We start from the raw sequence: 18747 nt of genomic DNA, 5'->3' as shown, positions 1-18747 counted from the left end.
AGACAAATCAGAATATTTATTAATGACAGGAGACTGTGGAAGAGCAAAGGGAAGAATAAAAGCGACTTCACAGGTACAGAAATAATTGAAAAGGCTAATAGAATGTTGTCCTTTATCTCAAGGGGATTTCAATACATAAGAGGTCAGAAGCTGTACTTCAATTTTACGGAGCCTTAATCAGGCTCCATCCAGAATATTGCATTCAGTTTTGGGCACTGCACATCAGGAACGGAACCTTGGACTTGGAGGGGTACAGCATTGGTTCACCAATATGACAGGCCATAAAAGGCTAAAATTGTGAAGACTGGATGCACAAACTGACGTGTATTCCCTTGTGATTGGAAGTTTGAGGAGTGATTAAATTCTGGCGGTTAAAATGATAGAGGGATTTGGTAGATTATAGACAGAAAAGCTACTTCCTCTGGTGGGGGTGGGAATGGGAGGGGGGGGGGGGACACAATCTTAAAATTAGTGCTCAGCCATTCAAAAAGAAATCAGGTAACAAATGTTCTGTCCCCACACCCCAAAACCAATGTTTCCACTCAGTTGTGAGTACGCATGCTCATACAGACTTATTCCGTGGTAAATATTGGCTGGGTGGATAAAGGTACAGGTGCTGTGCATTGAAAGAAAACTGGCTGTGCACAAGAAAATTTTAAGGTGGAACATTGTCCAAAAGACTATGAACGCAGGTCAATTCAATTTCCAAGACTGAACTGGAATTGATAATTGTTTTGTTAGGTTGGGGTACCAAAGGATATTATCAACGGTGGGACAATGGAATTGAGATACAGTTCAGCCATGATCTAATTAAATAGTGGAACCAGCTTGAGGAGCTGAATTGCCTATCCCTGATCCTATGTAGTGTGCTGTCTATATAGGTTTTAGAAGCCATGTTCCCTATGTTCATTTCCACATTTAAGCTAGAAGATTTTGCTTTATGTGAATGCTGTGTTTTGTGGCTGTTATCAACAGTTGATGACATAAGAAATAGGAGCAGAAGGCCTTTCAGCCCTCAAGCCCACATGTCCATTCAATGAGATCATGGTTGATCTACTTCAACACCATTTTTCTGTACTATCCCCGCATTGCTAGATGTTTTAAAGTGCTAACCACGGTGCTACCGTGCCACCCATATTCCATGTATACTTAATTTTGTCAGGTTGCAAATTACATTTTAGAGGGTGACTGGGGATCAGTGAGTCGGGATATATGTAACTTTGGGCAGCACGGTAGCACAGTTGCTTCACAGCTCCAGGGTCCCAGGTTCGATTCCTGACTTGGGTCACTGTCTGTGTGGAGTTTGCACGTTCTCCCTGTGTCTGCTTGGGTTTCCTCCAGGTGCTCCGGTTTCCTTCCACAGTCCAAAGATGGGCAGGTTAGGTGGTTTGGCCATGCTAAATTGCCCTTAGTATCCAAGAAAGGTTAAGTGGGGTTACTGAGTTACGGGATAGGATGGTGGCACGGGCTTAAATAGGGTGATCTTTTCAAGGGCCGGTGCAGATTTGATGGGCCGAATGGCCTCTTTCTGCAATTTAAATTCGATAATAATGGTAGAACAGGTGATATTAAATGAGCCACCTTCTCCCTGGGTTTCCATTTCCAGTGCCTTCTATTGGGAGAGATTTGCAATGGGCTGCTAATCCCACATTGCGTGGCTGCGTGGGTTTCCTCCAGATGCTCCGGTTTCCTCCCACAGTCCAAAGATGTGCAGGTTAGGTGGATTGGCCATGCCAAATTGCCCTTAGTGACCAAAAAAAGGTTAAGTGGGGTTACTGGGATAGGGTGGAGGCGTGGGCTTGTGTAGGATGCTCTTTCCAAGGGTCGGTGCAGACTTGATGGGCTGAATGGCCTCCTTCTGCACTGTAAATTCTATGATTGCCTACCTGACACTTTCACACTGAAATAAAATTACCAAGTTACATTCTTTGCATCCCTGTGAAAAAAAGATGATAATCATTGATGAACATTAATATAGATGAACATCCTATGTTCCTAATATACCAGCTAACTATTTAAAAGGATTGATCACAGGTACACATCTACAAGGCTATTCTGCCATCACCTGCAGGTATTTCTGGAGGCATAAAATAATGTTCTGTTTCTTCTTGAAAATAACCTTCAAGAGTCAGATTTCCTCCTTTCAGGCACCCATGTGGAACGGGTACACTGCTCTGAGCATTGTGCGCTGCTTCAACAAATCTTCCCAACAGAAAAAGATTATCTATTGCCATTACATGATGACTATTGTGTGCTGATACTTAATTATTAATTCACGTTTCTTTATATTTTGGGAAATATTAGTTGATACACACCGACTTGCTTCTTAGTGCATTTGGCATTGATAATGGAGGAACAGTGGAAAAGTACCTAGCGACATAATCAATGGCAGAAGTTACTAACTCCATAATTTCCTTTCTCTCACACTGTTCAGGAGTCCCTACGCTACTGGCCAGACTCCCCAGGAACATCTGAGCCGCAGTTTTTTTTGTCACATTTATTTTTCAAAAGGGTCCACTTAATGGTAAAAGTTATAATGGTAAAAACTTCTGGAGGAGCTGTCCCGTGGATTATGAGTCTCATATTGTGAGGTTAACTATACCATGTTGAGGAAGAGGGTAAAATGTTTTTCAGTGGGAGGACAGTTAGAACTCAAATGCTGAAAACAGTAGGTAGTCTAAAACTGTATATGTAGCTTATTTATAGAATACGGGAGCTAAATGTCAGGACTTAAGCCATACTATAAATAATAGAACTCTTTTGGTTGCTAGCGTACTGTGTTGTCATTAACCTTGGACCCTGATGGTCTTGAATCCGAATACAAATTGTTTTCTCCATTTTCAACACAGATTTCCCATATTACCCCTTCATATTATTTCTAAAATGACTCAGGTACATGAATAATTGATCTGTATCCCTCACCATCCTAATTACACAAAGAAATCTGTTCTCCTTACCCATCCTAACAAATGATAAATCTACCGACCTCATCTGTTCTTGGTTGAAAGTAAATCTGTGCTCCTTAGTCATCGCAGTTATATAAATAATTACCGAACCCCATATTCATCCAATTACATAAACAATTTGTGTTCACTGTCTTGGTTACAGAAATAATCTGTGAGCTTTGCCCATTACAGAATAGATGCCCCCCCATTCATTCTAGTTCCATAAATTAATGTCAGCTTTTCACCAAACTGTAACCATTATTAAACAAATCTGAGATTCAAAAATACATAAATCAAATTAGTATTCCTCAGAACCCTTTTTCTTGTTGCTGCGTTAAACAGAGTCAAATGCCAGATCCATACCGCTCCTTATTGTTTGACCTAGTTGAGCATTGTCCCTTTCAGGCTTTCATTTGTGCCTTTTGTGAAATTAACCATTATGAAACAGTTTGTGGTTGCACAGTGGCACCTTGCAATGAGTGAAGATGAGAACACTTGTCAGTCGAGCATGAGTGGGTGTGCTGGTAGCAGGTTGGAGGGGTAAGAGATGATGCTGTTGATGCACAGATCCGACAACTGGGAGCACTGTTGCGTGATGTTCTTCCTGGTCACGGCTGAAAGTTGCTTCCTCCGCAGGATGGAGTTGTGGAGAATGCAGCAGCCTGCAGCAATTCTGGAGGCCCTCTTGGCGGCATACTGAAGCACCTATTCTAGACGGTGAAACATGCTTTAGAAAAATGATCTTGCTCAATCAGAGCTCAGGTTGAATCTTGGCTTTGTTTGTCGCCCTCCTGATGATCATATAAAGGATACATGATCTGTACAGGGCGCTGATCATGTTTCTTTCTAATAATCTTCAAGTTCTGTATTGCTACGTGACTGTTTGTACACCTGAGATAAAGGCATAATTAAAACCAGCAAGAAATGGAGTACAGACCTGCTGCCATTAGCTCAACATTTAGAGAGGAAGCTCTTTCTATTAACAAATACTCCAGGATCTTTATTTAAAGCTGTATGAATATAATTGATGATTCCTGGGACCTGCGGGAGGGCAGTAATTCAGGCAAAGCCCAAAGCATTCTCCTATTCTTTGGCAGCATTCATAGAAAAAGGTGATGAATGGTTCCACCTGTCAGAGTGCATCAGTCACGTGCCTTATTCAACAGTACATGATAACTTGACAAGGTCACCTGTTGCAGTCGAGAGTGACCCTGAGGCATAACCATTGATGGCTGTGCATGTCAGGCTGCAGTTACTGCACAACACATGGCAAAGCTCACTCAGTCTTCCTGCTAAAGAAGTGAACACACTGCTTCTCGCTTTATTTGAGATGAAACATTAGAGAATCCATGTGGAGCATTATCTTAGCGATGCACCTTATCCAATTTCATTCTCTTGTGCCACAAGTTTCAGGTCTCTGCATGCTTCTCCAGCCCTGATGGCAGACCTGCATTTTTCAGCAATAAAGTACTCAAGAATCCTGCTTAGGTAGCACAGTGGTTAGCACTGTTGCATCACAGCACCAGGGACCTGGGTTCGATTCCCAGCTTGGGTCACTGTGCGGAGTCTGCACGTTCTCCCCGTGTCTGCGTGGGTTTCCTCCGGTTTCCTCCCACAAGTTCCAAAAGACGTGCTTGTTAGGTGAATTGGACATTCCAAATTTTCTCTCAGTGTACTCGAACAAGCGCCATAGTGTGACGACTAGGGGTTTCCACAGTAACTTAATTGTCGCGTTAATATAAGCCTACTTGTGACAATAATAAAGATTGTTATTATTTTTAAGCTCCTGAAAGTCATTTTCCACAAGTTTTAAACAGCCATCTCCACCAAAATAGTCAATAAACTGTTTTCTCTACTCTGCTGCCAAAAAGATCTTTTAAGCTTTTGTTTTACACAAGATTTTCTTAAATAACATTACAAACTGTGTTTGGACACAGCTTCAAATGCTGATGTTTAATTGATCTATATATATATATGTATTGAACTGAATTTGATTGATTGTCACAGACATTCCAGACAGACCGTTCCATATATGAAAAAGCATAGGACACGCACAAACACAATGCTTCCAAAATAATTTATTTAACTGAAAAAAATAATTTATCAAGACATGATACTATTTAAATTTCTAGGTGTATTGGTTTTTAATAATATTTTACAAACCTAGTGAGCAGGTAATCACTGAAAAATAAATCATGCTTTTGGTGCAATTTAGGAGCAAGTCACTCACTTTATATCAAGCTCCAGAGCGAGTATGTTGCAGGGAGATGGTAACCAGAGAGAAAATACACTTACAGGTGTGGATATTAACACATTTTCTTTGCATGGAATGTGAAACATATTAAAATATAAATAGTACTTTTTCTTTAGGTGAAAGAAGTGGATGTCAGTGACTCCAATCATGCAAAAGAATCAGAAGATGTGAACTCTCACGATGAAGATCCGGAATGAATTGATTTTTCATCTATGCCTCAAATTTAATACAGTGTTCTCTCGGATACAGAACAGCAGTTTTTGTTAATGTAGTGCCAGTACTCTGCTTGCTGACAAACAACTGATGAGCATCTTTCCTCAGATCATGTTAACTAAATGTGTCCTATACCCTCTCTGTAATCTTAATCATTCTAGCTTTTAATGAAATCGTAACCTGTCTTGCTCTCTTTATAATTTTACTGTTACAGATGAACAGAACCTTTAAAAAGCACAATTTTTATAATGCCACAGAAAGAAGCTCGACATGACTGTTCGTTTCTTGCTTGGTTGAATAAAGTGTGCTGTTAAACTATTTTATTCATGCTTTCAATTAAAAAGTTAGATGTAATAAATTTATGTTCTTGGTCCATGATTAGAAATGCTTCAGCGTTGTATTTCTTACAGAATGACATCAAGGACAAGTGTCCTTCCACTTAATACGTACTCTGGCTGTCGGTGGGGGAGCCAAAAACAATATTTTCCATTAATCTCTCTCAGCCAATCTTCCTTGATGCCCATTCTCAGGAATAGCCAAACATACTGCGCCACAAAGTCACAGGATATGGCATTGTATCTCTAATTATCGACTGGATGAGTCGTGGAGGTCAAGCACTCCTCCATAACAGGAAAGAATGATGGGAGTTGCGGAGGAACAGGAGATGTTCACTGCATGATGTTGCAATTTATTAATAATTGAACCTGGTTTTAGCAGTGTATTTTCACCTGCTTTGTAGTCCCCTGATATCATTGATTGCTTTTGGTCATTTGATAGGAAAACACCTCACTGTGTGAGATGTTTGTGAACATTGGAGAAGCATAAATGAGGTCACATGCAACCGGCACAACATTCAGTTCAGATCACAAGGATGTCCTTTTCTGCCCCCGGCATTGCCCTTTCATAAAGATAGATCCTTGACAGTTTGGACACATTCATAAGACACTCAATCCAAATGTCAGTGACCAGCCCATCTATACCTGCACGAAAGCCAAAGGAGATCCTACGTTTAAAAAAAAAATTAGAGTATCCAATTTTTTTTTCCAATTAAGGGGTAATCCACCTAATGCACATCTTTATGTTTTGAGGGTGCAACCCACACAGACACGGGGAGAATGTGCAAACTCCACACAGACAGTGAACTGGGGTCGGGATTGAACCCAGGTCCTCGGCGTCGTGAGGCAGCAGCTAACCACTGTGCCACCCTGGAGATCCTAAACAGAGGAACCTGGGACACCCATTGTGCTGGTCTGTCCCATTGGCAGACATGCCTTCAGCAACTCTTGATAAACCTCTCTTGCGCTTTCCTCGCCTCCTCTGCTTAAAACCCACTTCTTTCGCCAATCTTTCAGTCACTCTCTCCTAATACCTCCACCTGGTTCAGTCTTATGCAAGTCGTTGTTGCAGCCAAAATAATTTCCTCTTTGTAGTCTTTCCCTTAAAGTGGGAGAAATAAAGGAAAATATTCCTGCAAAAGCTGACTGATACCTAGGTGACAGGGTGAGCTGGATGTTTGCAATGTCTTATTTGTTCATTCACTTCTTAATTTCGGAATAGAATTGCCGGTTGGCTGTTTTTCCATGAGCCCTGCAGGGATTTGAAATTACACTGGCTACCAATTTTGTGTTGAGTTGGCTGAGTGCAGTCGGGGGTAGCAGCTAGATTACAATAATGGGTTTTACTATCTAGTGCAGGCATGGGGTTGACTGCAGTTATTTTTATGATCACTGCTGAAAGTACTCATTTGTGAGCTTTGACTGTATCAGCAAACTTTACAATCATACAGACATTACAGTAGAGCAGGCCAAAAGGCTCCCGTTCATTGGAGATTGATAATTTTTCAGATCATCAGTCATTGGTAAGGCTGCCAAAAGTGGTGACTTTGATTAAGCATTGGAAGATGTTTGGGGCCTGTGGAAACAAAAGCCAGCAAGGAGTCAATGCCTCAGTGAAAAGGAGAGAGAAAAAAGTTCTCCCCAGTTTAGCCATATTCCCCATCAAGCTTCCCTCTTTGACGTGTGGCAAATGGTGACTTGCTCTCAAAGTTTTGTAATTTGACGGTGACGAGGAGCTACCTGAGAGCAGCAATGGCTGGCTTTCCTTTCCCTGTGACGGGAGAAAAGGTTACAGAGAGGATACCATTTTAACATTTCAGGAAGGGAATATTTGGCTGGTATACTGTTGCAGCAGCCAGTTAAGAGACAGAAAAAAAACCTTGCTGAGGTCAGAGCATGAGCATCAGCCGAGACCAGGATTTGAAATGAAATTCTCCAATGTGATGCCGTTTTATATTTACCATGAAATTTCATGAAAAAAAGTTTAGGACGGGATCGAACGGCCTCATCGTGCCCGATTCGGTGACGTGATCAGGCCGTTAAACCTTGTGAGATTTACGACGCTCTCTGGGCGAGATTCAGATTTAAATATTTAAGTGAGCAGTTAGGCTTACTTAAATACATCGACGGCCGATGCTCCTGAGGCCTGGGAACTGTCGTGTTGGGTGTTCCGATACACAAACGAACCAACATGGTTGCAGGTGGTTCAACTCAGTTTTATTGTTCTGAATAATAACAACAGTTAACTTCTGGCAGTGGGTCGTACTTCACCAGTTAACCTGTGGACCCAGCCCTAACACTATCTTAGAGAGGCACTCAGCACATGGTGTATGTCTGAGTGGCTTGCTGTGAGCTCTGTGCTCTGAGCTATCTCATGCTGGAATGAGTGGGAACTGTGGCGTTCCCTGTTTTATAGTGCGTGTGCTCTCACTGGTGATTGGCTGTGATGTTGCATGTGTGTTGATTGGTCCGTCGACCTGTCCATCAGTGTGTGTGTGTGATTGCACCATGATATGTAAATATGGATATCATGTCATCCCCCCTTTTCACAAGAATATGTGCCTACATGGTAATAAATATTGGTGTGTACTGAGTGCGACTGAGTATGTGTGTGCAATAATTACAACATGTACATGAGGCTAAACTATATACATCGGAAGATGTCAGGTGCAACATAGCAACGAGGTTGTACCACAAACAAAGCAAGTGCAATCATGAAATATCAAAAGAGAACTCCTGGAACGACAAAAAAAAAATAGAAACACGTTAACATTGTTGCACAACAATTCAGTGAGTCCAATGTGCAAACAGGCTCATAAATCCAGCCTAGTAGGTGGGCGACGAATTTGGGTTGACCGCCTCAAGGGTGGGTCAGGATCCACCGGCTGAGGAATGGGCCTGGCCACGGGCGATAGAGGAATAGGCAGAGTGTCAGGAAGCCCCACGAAGTCGACATCAGGGACAACAGGAGGGCGTGGCACCGGTGCATGATCACGTAGCGAGCGCGGGAGCAGCCGAAGGGCCCGCTGATTACGCCGGCGAATGGAGCCATTAGGCATGCGAACCAGGAACGAGCGGGGAGCCACACGGTGGAGAACCTCGGCAGTTGCCGACCAGCCACCCTCTGGTAGGTGTATGTGGACGTTGTCTCCAGGCACCAAGGCAGGAAGATCAATCGTCCGAGTGTCATGAGCCACCTTCTGCTGAGCACGCTGCTGTCGCATCCTTTGCAGTACTGGAGCATGGTCGGGTTTGGGAACATGAAGGGACGGCACATGGTCCTGAGGGTGCGACCCATCAACAGCTGGGCTGGTGAGAGGTCTGTGGACAGTGGGGCCGAGCGATAGGCCAGCAGGGCTAAACAGAAGTCAGATCCGGCATCAGCAGCCTTGCAGAGGAGCCGCTTCACGATATGGACACCCTTTTCCGCCTTGCCATTTGACTGGGGATGCAGGGGGCTGGACGTCACGTGTGTGAAGCCACATGAAACGGCAAAAGAAGAGCATTCTTGGCTCGCAAAACAGGGCCCATTGTCCGACATGACGGTAAGCGGAATGGCATGGTGAGCGAAGGTTTCTTTACATGCTCTGATTACAGCTGATGATGTCAAGTCGTGCAGGCGTATGACCTCTGGATAATAGGAAAAATAGTCAATTATGATGACGTAGTTGCTGCCGAGCGCATGAAAAAGGTCCACATCCACCTTTGCACAGGGGGATGTTACCAACTCATGGGGCTGAAGCGTCTCAGGGGGTTGCGCCGGCTGAAACCTTTGGCAGGTGGGGCAGTTGAGCACCATGTTGGCGATGTCGTCGCTGATGCCCGGCCAGTACACAGCTTCTCGGGCCCTCCGCCTGCACTTTTCAACCCCGAGATGGCCTTCGTGCAATTGTTCAAGGACATGCCTGTGCATGCTGTGTGGGATCACAATCCGGTCCAACTTTAGGAGGACACCATCAATGACGGCCAAGTCGTCCCGGACATTGTAGAATTGTGGGCACTGCCCCCTGAGCCACTCTTCTGTCATGTGGCGCATCACACGTTGTAGAAGGGGGTCAGCTGCAGACTCATGGCGAATGTGGGCCAGACTTGCATCAGTAGCTGGTAGATTGGCCGATGCGAAGGCTACATGTGCGTCGACCTGACAGATGAACCCCCCCGATTCGGGCGGTGTGCTTACTGCTCTGGACAGGGCATCCGCGATGATGAGGTCCTTTCCCGGGGTGTAGACCAGTTGGAAGTCGTACCTCCGGAGCTTGAGCAGAATGCGCTGTAGGCGAGGGGTCATCTCATTGAGGTCCTTTTGTATGATGACGACCAGGGGGCGATGGTCGGTCTCCACGGAAAACTGAGGAAGACCATACACATAGTCGTGGAATTTATCTATGCCGGTTAACAAACCCAGGCACTCAATCTGCGCATAGCGCTGTTCAGTGGGGGTCATGGCCCGCGAGGCATAGGCGACCAGGGCCCATGATGCAGTGTCGTCCCATTGCAGGAGTACCGCCCCAATGCCGGACTGGCTGGCATCAGTCAAGATCTTTGTATCTCGAGTAGTGTCGAAGAACGCCAATACCGGGGCGGTGGTGAGCTTGATCTTGAGCTCCTCCCATTCCTTCTGGTGTGCGGGAAGCCACTGGAACTCCGTAGTCCTCTTCACTAGGTGGCGTAGAGCCGTTGTGTGGGAGGCAAGGTTGGGAATAAACTTCCCCAGGAAGTTGACCATCCCGAGAAAGCGCAGCATTGCCTTCTTGTCTGCCGGCTGCGGCATGGCTGCAATAGCTGTCACTTTGTCTGCATCCGGACGCACTCCTGATCGGGATATGTGGTCCCCCAGAAACTTTAGCTCAGTTTGGCCAAAAGAACACTTGTCTCGGTTGAGGCGCAGGCCGTGTTCTCGCATCCGAGCAAAAACGCGCTGGAGACGACTGATGTGCTCCCGTGGTGTGGTGGATCAGATGATGACGTCGTCAACATAGACGCGCACCCCTTCGATGCCCTCCATCATTTGTTCCATGATTCAATGAAACACCTCGGGTGCCGAGATGATGCCAAACGGCATCCTATTGTAGCAGTATCTGCCAAAGGGAGTGTTGAAAGTACACAGCTTCCTGCTGGACTGATCCAGCTGTATCTGCCAAAAACCCTTTGATGCATCAAGCTTGGTAAAAATTTTAGCCCGGGCCATTTCGTTCGTGATTTCATCCTGTTTGGGAATAGTGTAGTGTTCCTTCATGATGTTATTGTTCAGGTCCTTCGGGTCGATGCAGATCCGGAGTTCGCCAGAGGGCTTTTTTACGCACACCATGGAGCTGACCCATGGCGTAGGCTCCGTGACCTGGGAAAGCACTCCTTGGTCCTGGAGATCCTGCAGCTGCTGCTTGAGGTGGTCCTTGAATGTTGCTGGGACTCTACGAGGTGCGTGAATGACCGGGGTGGCGTCCTGTTTGAGTCGTATTCTGTAAGTGTAGGGCAGTGTGCCCATGCCCTCGAAAACCTGCTGGTTGTGCGCGAGGAGCGAGTGGAGCTGTGCCCTAAAGTCTGCATCCGGGAAATCGGACGTGCCTTCTGGAGATAGAGTGTGTACCCACTGAACGAGGTGGAGGATCTTGCATGCCTGTGCGCCTAGCAGAGAGTCCTTCGAGGATCCAACTATCTCAAAAGACAGTGTGGCAGTGTATGAATTGTGTGCAACCTCGAGCTGGCAAGACCCCATGGCCGGAATAACATAATCGTTGTAATCGACCAACTGACAGCGGGTTGGCCGAATCGGTGGTTTGACCTTCAAGGTGTAGAAGGCTGACCATGCAATGAGATTGGCGGGGGCACCAGTGTCTAAACGGAATGTGATTGGTGATCGGTTGACCGTTAGGGTGGCACACCATTCATTCCCCGGATGAACGCTGTGCACTGGCATCGGCTGGTGGGTCCTACTTGGGGACATCCGATTTCTGTCTATTACCGCAACGTGGAAGGCTTCCCGGTCATTGGTATCACCGGTCTGTACGTCATCAGGGTATGACTCGGTGTATGGAGGCTGAATGGCCCGCACGTCCCTGCAAGGCTGACGGAATTGTGGAGCGTTGACAGGTTGAGCTGCTCGACAGCAGGCAGTGTAGTGGCCCATCTTGCCACAGCGGAGGCATTGTCGAGTTTTGGCTGGACATTGCCGCTTTAAATGTGCGGATCCACAGTTGGCGCACATCGTGACGTCATAGCGTTCGTTGCGCCATCGCGCATGCGCAATTCGGTCCTGCGTAGAGCACGCCTGCCCGTCACACCCCTCTGCGCCGACGTCCCCTCTTTTGGCGTGTACAAGCGCGGGAGGCCTCGGAAAGCATGCGAAATGGCTGCCCTTGTCTGGGCCGCGGGCCGGGAGGAACTCGATGAACTGGACCCGCTCAGCCTCGTAGGACCCCTGCCGTGCCGATTCGGCTGTCTGGAATTGGAAGTACCGGCTGGTCGCATTTTCGTGGAGGACGCAGGTTTGGATGGCGGTGGCTAGGGTAAGGCTCTTTATTTTGAGGAGCTGCTGGCGTAGGGTGTTCGAGGTGACCCCAAAAACTATCTGGTCCCGAATCATGGAATCGGAGGTGGCCTCATAGCCGCAGGACTGCGCGCGGATACGGAGGTGTGTCAAAAAGGATTGAAAAGGCTCATCCTTACCCTGCAGGCACTGCTGGAAGAGGTGCCTCTCGAAGCTCTCATTCACTTCGACGCTGAAGTGTTGCTCAAGTTTTAGAAGGACCGTCTTGTACTCCGTCTTGTCCTCCCCTTCCGCGAATGCCAGGGAGTTGTAGATGTGGATGGCTTGTTGCCCTGCTATGGAGAGGAGGAGGGCGATCTTCCTGGTGTCCGATGCATTCTCCCTGTCTGTGGCTTCTAGGAAGAGCTGGAGGCGCTGTTTAAACAGCTTCCAGTTGACGCCGAGATTTCCAGCGATTTGGGGCGGCTGCGGCGGGCTGATGGTGTCCATGGCGCAGGATGGTGGATCTCTGAAGATGTGCAGGTAGGTCTCACAGTTGTTGGGGAGTTTCCAATCCTGGTATCATGTCGTGTTGGGTGTTCCAATACACAAACGAACCAACACGGTTGCAGATGGTACAACTCTGTTTTATTGTTCTGAATAATAACAACTGTTAACTCCTGGCTGTGGTTCGTACTTCACCAGTTAACCTGTGGACCCAGCCCTAACACTATCTTAGAGAGGCACTCAGCACATGGTGTATGTCTGAGTGGCACGCTGTGAGCTCTTTGCTCTGAGCTATCTCCTGCTGGAATGAGCGGGAACTGTGGTGTTCCCTGTTTTATAGTGTGTGTGCTCTCACTGGTGATTGGCTGTGATGTTGCATGTGTGTTGATTGGTCCGCCGACCTGTCCATCAGTGTGTGTGTGTGATTGCACCATGATATGTAAATATGGATATCATGACAGGAACAAATGCTTGTGCCTGGGAGACCTCGCCATGGCACCGTTTAGCATTAGTCCACACAAATGGACGGTTCCAAATGTGGACCAGACGTAATGACAACTGGGGGGCTCTCCCAGGCTATCAGATGCCCCCGGGTGGTCAGACACTGGGAAGGGTGATACCCTGGCACTCCTGCTGCTACCCGGGCATCTCAGCACTGCAATCCGGGCATCGTGGAAGTGCCACCTTGGCACTGCCAGGGTGACAGGTTGCCCGTGCCGGTGATTGGGCCTGGGGGTGCCCTGCTCTTATGACATGGGGTGACGGGGGGTACTCGAGGACCCCCTAACAGGTAAGCCGGAATGTTTGGGGGTCCGGAGGAAGCGGTGGGGATGCAGAGGGAGGTTGAGAGATTGGGACGGCATGTAAAAATGGCACCGTGATCTCTTCCTGTACTGATGAGCTGAGCCCGTCAGTGCAGGAAATGAGATAAGTGGGGCCTATGCAGGGCATTCCTTTCCTAATTCGAAAGAAAGAGCCCCGTTTGAATGCGGGGTCGTCCATGGCACTGCAGATGCCGAGAAGCACCCCGCTAAATGTCCCCAAAACAGGCATGTTCTTTGGGCTTTAAATTGCATCCTTAATGTTGAAAAACTCACAAGCTGCACATTGGTCTGAATTGGCATACATCATGTGTTTACCAAGTGCCAGACTTTAGGGTCAGAGGGAATTTTTAATTCACCTGCTGGGAGGCCAACCTGGAACTGAAAAAGGGATCTCTCATTTACCTTGTTCAATTTTGTACTATATTCTTAGCTATCATAGCTTAAAAGGCAGGAATGTCAGCGAAATATTCCCAGTTGCAAGGTTTTCAGATGGGTTAAGAGTAGAATAAGTAAGGGGAGGGCTCGCAATATTGGTTACACCAACAATCACAGCTGTGAGGGGGGATCGTATGTCAGATGGATCACTGAATGGGGCCAGTCAGTTTGAATCAAGAAACAAAAAAAAAAGGGGGGGGGGCAATCACGCTGCTGGGAGCAGACTATCGACCCCTGAATCAGAGAGAGCGCAGCCAATATCTTGGCTACCGAGGAGTGCAAGAATAATAGGGTAATAATTGTAGGCTCAGGCCACACGTGTCCTGCGCCCTCGGGAACTTGGCCCATCGTGGGCGGAGCATCGCCTACCCCAATATTAACTGGGATAAAATCGACGTAAAAGGTACACAGGGAGCAAAATCCTTGAAATGTTGATTTGATGAAGCTGAGACCCAATTTGGCAAAAATGGACTGGAAACAGCTAATTGAAGGTAAATCAGTGTCAGAGCAGTTGGAGGCATTCAAGAAGGTGATAGAGAAGGTTCAGAATATGTCCCTACAAATAACAAGGGAGGGGCTTCCAAATCTGTCCGTCAATGCCTATCAGAAAGCACAGAGTAGGATGAATCAGAAAAAGGGAAGTTTTCGGCTCAATATTCAGAGGTTATTACTGCAGAAAGCCTAGGGGAGTACACAATGCAGGGATGAAAGAGTGAAGGAAATTAGGAAAGCAAAAAACAGGACAGGAAAAAAAAGTAAAATCAAAGAAAATTCAAAGATTTTTTAATTTTTTATTTATGGGATGCGAATGTCACTGGCTAGGCCAGTGTTTATTGCTCACCCCTAATTGCCCTTAACGGGGTGGTAGCGGCGAGCCACCTTCTTCAACAGCTTCATTCCATGTAGGGCAGGTACACTCACAGTGCTGTTAGTAAGGCATAAATACATAAAGATCAACAGTGCAAACGATTGGTGACCTAAAAGATAATTCATATGTGGAGATGGAAGATGTGGGCATAGTTCCTCATACTTTATGTCTATCTTATTTATTGGAAATGCTTTTTTATTGAGTTTTCATATTTTACATCCAACACATTATAAATTATACATTATCAGGAAAACCCCACGTATATTTACAAGCAAGCATCTTCATAACAACTGTGGCTGTATCCCCCCCTTTAACCACATACAGATTTTACATTCCGTAATATGGCCGAGACACATCTTTACAGGCATTTATATACAATTTGTTTTCGGCCATAGCTTGATGTCCGACTGGTCCCTTGTGGCTTTGTCCCTCCTGCTCGTACCTCACATTCCTTTATTTGCCTTCACCCCTCCCCACCTTCCTTTTTCCTCTCTGCCCTGTGGCTCGCCCATGTTTAACCACGCCACCATCCTCCCCTGCTGTACTGGTTTCTGGCTACGAACAGGTCTTGAAACAAGTTGACAAACAGCTTCCACGTCCTATGGAAGCCATCTTCCGATCCACGGATGGTGAATTTTGTTTTCTCCAGCCTGAGAAGTTCCGCCAGGTCGGACAGCCAGTCTGCAGCCTTGGGTGGTGCTGCCGAATGCCAGCTGAGCAGGATTCTCCGGCGGGCGATCAAGGAGGCAAAGGTTAGAGCGTAAGCCCCCTTCCCCATGAGGAGCTTTGGCTGATCTGATACTCCGAAGACCGCCACTTTTGGGCAGGCTCCACCCTCACTCACACAACTCTGCACATGTCCTCAAAGAAGGATGTCCAATACCTTTATAAAAAAAATTTAGAGTGCCCAATTCATTTATTCCAATTAAGGGGCAATTTAGCATGGCCAATCCACCTATCCTGCACATCTTTGGGTTGTGGGGGCGAAACCCATGCAAACACGGGGAGAATGTGCAAACTCCACACGGACAGTCAACCAGAGCCGGGATCGAACCTGGGACCTCGGCGCGTGAGACAGCAGTGCTAACCACCGTGTTGCCCCCATGGACATCCGATACCTGACAAGCCCAGAATACGTCCATCCCACCTCTGAAAGTTCCCCCTCATCTGCTCTATCAACCGATCCAGATTTAGCTTGTGTAATTTCTCCCACTCCTGTGCCACTTGGATATCCAAATACCGAAACTCCCCCCTCCCCCCACTTTCCCCCAATCTCTTCTCCTGCCCCCTCGCCTGGATCTTAAAGACCTTGCTCTTGCCTATATTCAATTTATACCCCGAAAACCCGCCGAATTCCTCTAATATCCCCATAATCCCTCCAATCCCCCCAGCGGGTCTGAAATATACAGAAGTAGATCATCCGTGTATAGCGAGACCCTATGTTCCACCGCCCGTACTATCCCCCGCCAGGCCATGACGCTCTCAGCACCATTGCCAATGGCTCTATAGCCAGGGCAAACAGCAGTGGGGAGAGTGGACACCCTTGCCTAGTTCCCTGATGTAATCTGAAATATCCTACAGTTCGTCCCACTCCACCTAATCGAAGGCCTTCGCTGCATCCATAGCGACCACTACCTCTACCTCTCATCCCTCCGGGGGCATCTTAATTACGTTAAGTAACCTCTTGACGTTGGTTGGCAGGTGCCTCTCCTTCACAAACCATGTCTGGTCCTCACCTCAGTAACTCCATGATTACAAGAATGTTGTCAGGGCTAGAAACGTGTGGAGACGCGGAGAGATTGGATAGGTTGGGGTGATTTTCCTTGGAACAAAGAAGACTGAGGGGTGACTTAATTGAGATGTACAAAATTATGAGGGGAAGAGATAGGGTGCACAGGATAAAATTGTTTCCCTTGGTGGAGAATTCTAAAACCAGTGGACATAAACTGAAGATAAGTGGCAGAAGGTGTCGAGGGGACATGAGGAAAAATGATTTTACGCAGAGGGTAGTGGAAGTCTGGAATTCGCTGCCCGAGTTGCTGATGGAGGCAGAGACCCTAAACTCTTTTAAAAGGTATGTGGATCTGCATCTTAAGTGCTGTAAGATACAGGGCTATGGACCGGGTGCAGGAAGGTGGGATTAGAAAGGGCACCTGGGAATCCTCGAGTTGGCCTGGACAAGATGGGCTGAATGGTCTCCCTCTGTGTTGTCCCTTTTCTATGATTCAATGATTCCTTCCCCTGGAAGGTTACCCACAGTTTGACTGGGTACAGCATTCCAAATTGCACTCCACTCTTGTACCAGGCCGTCTCGCCAGTATTAAATTCACCGTGGCACATGGCCAGGGCTGCCCCGATGTCTTGGTAAACTCAGATGAATGGCCTATCCACTGGCAGGACCAAGTGCATCTTGCCCAGTTCAGGATCTTCTCCCGATCCTGGTATCAGTGCAGCACCGCTATTACGGCTCTTGGCTGCTCCCCTGCTTTAGGTTTCGGCTGGAGTGACCTGTGGGATCTGTTTATCTCCGGGGGTTTGGGGAAGCTCTCCTTTCCGACTAGGTTACCCAGCATCTAGGCCATGTATTCTGTGGGGTTTCTGCCCTCGATGCCCTTAGGTAGGCCCACGATACTGAGATTCTGGCGGTGCGACCGGTTCTCCTGCACTTTGAACTCCCCATTCAGCGCCCCTTGCGTCGCCATCAACCTCGCCACTTCTGTTTCCGGGGTGGCGATTCGGTTACTCTGGTCGGTCGTCGCCTTTTCTAGGTCCCTGGTTGTTGCCGCCTGTGCTTCCAGTCGGCGTTCTATTTTCTCCGACGCTACCTTGAAGGGGGCCAGGGGGCCCGCGACCGTCGCCTTCACTATCGTCATAATTTCCAGCTTGATGGCAGCTCTTTGTTTCTGGAGATCCTGAGTCATGAGGTCCATCCACTCGCTTATCGGTGAACAGTCCAGCATGGGTCCCGGCGGCCCAGCTCGCTCGGGTTTGGCCGGCTCCGACTCGTTCCTCATGTTCGCTATCGTCTCGTTCCTTCTCTCCAACCCTTTGGGTCCTGGAATTATTGCCGGTCATTTCTCGGTGGTTGCGGCTGTCTTGTGAGAGGGTTTCAACAGGTTTGGTGGGGTATTTCCGTGTTAAAAATGCCATTTTTCTGAGTTTCGTGAGGAGAGTCACCTTCCCCGGATCTGCTCAGCACATCCCCCTCACCGGAGGTCCAGCTCTGCTGTTTCTTTTTAAAAAATTTTTTTATTCTCCTCCATTTTCACATTTTCTCCCACATTTACATCCACCAACAATCAACAATAATCAGCAAGATATGTCAGTCCCCATAATAACAACAATCCCATCTACCCACCAACCCCCAAACCTCAACCCGCATGTTTACATAAACAAATGACAAAAAGGAATCAGGGATTACCCGTAGCCACCCTTAATCTTACACAGCTCCCCCCCACCCCCCACCCCAGGTCTCCAGCTCCTCCCGTCCACTGCCTCTTGTAAAACTCCTCCCCCCACCCTCGGTTCCTTCCCCCCCAACTTTCCACCCCGGCTAGACCACTCGGACCCTGTTCTGCCAGGCTCCGATGGCCGCAGCCCCTCCCCCCACCTCACTCCCGCTCACTGGCCGGCACAAACCGGCCAGCGTGGAGGCCCCGCCCGGGTCCCTTTCCCACTTGCCCGGCCCCAGGAAAGCCCAAAGATCCCCTTTTAGCACACAAACCGCGCATATCCACCTACACCCCAAAGAACTCTCATTTCGAGTGAAAGTCCCGTCCCTTCCCTTGTCCAAATATATACCACCTTGGCTCCTTTAATCTCTACACCCGCGCGCAGTGATACAAAAAAGAAGAAAATACAGTCATGAGGTTACATCGGCACATGGCCATTCCTCAATTT

At 47.4% G+C, this 18747-nt stretch overlaps 1 protein-coding gene across 1 annotated transcript in view; it reads left to right on the top strand.

Annotated features, from left to right (window-relative positions):
• The window catches only part of LOC140392044 (uncharacterized), a 50685-nt gene extending 44915 nt beyond the window's left edge, over window positions 1–5770 (top strand). Inside the window, exon 9 of the mRNA XM_072477238.1 lies at window positions 5316–5770. Coding sequence (XP_072333339.1) covers window positions 5316–5396 — 81 coding nt within the window. The 3' untranslated portion in view covers window positions 5397–5770. The remainder of the gene's footprint in view (window positions 1–5315) is intronic.
• Window positions 5771–18747: the final 12977 nt, after the last annotated feature.

The sequence above is a fragment of the Scyliorhinus torazame genome, chromosome 15 (genome assembly GCF_047496885.1).
Source record: "Scyliorhinus torazame isolate Kashiwa2021f chromosome 15, sScyTor2.1, whole genome shotgun sequence".
NCBI lineage: Eukaryota > Metazoa > Chordata > Chondrichthyes > Carcharhiniformes > Scyliorhinidae > Scyliorhinus > Scyliorhinus torazame.
This window is presented reverse-complemented; position numbering and strand designations above follow the sequence as displayed.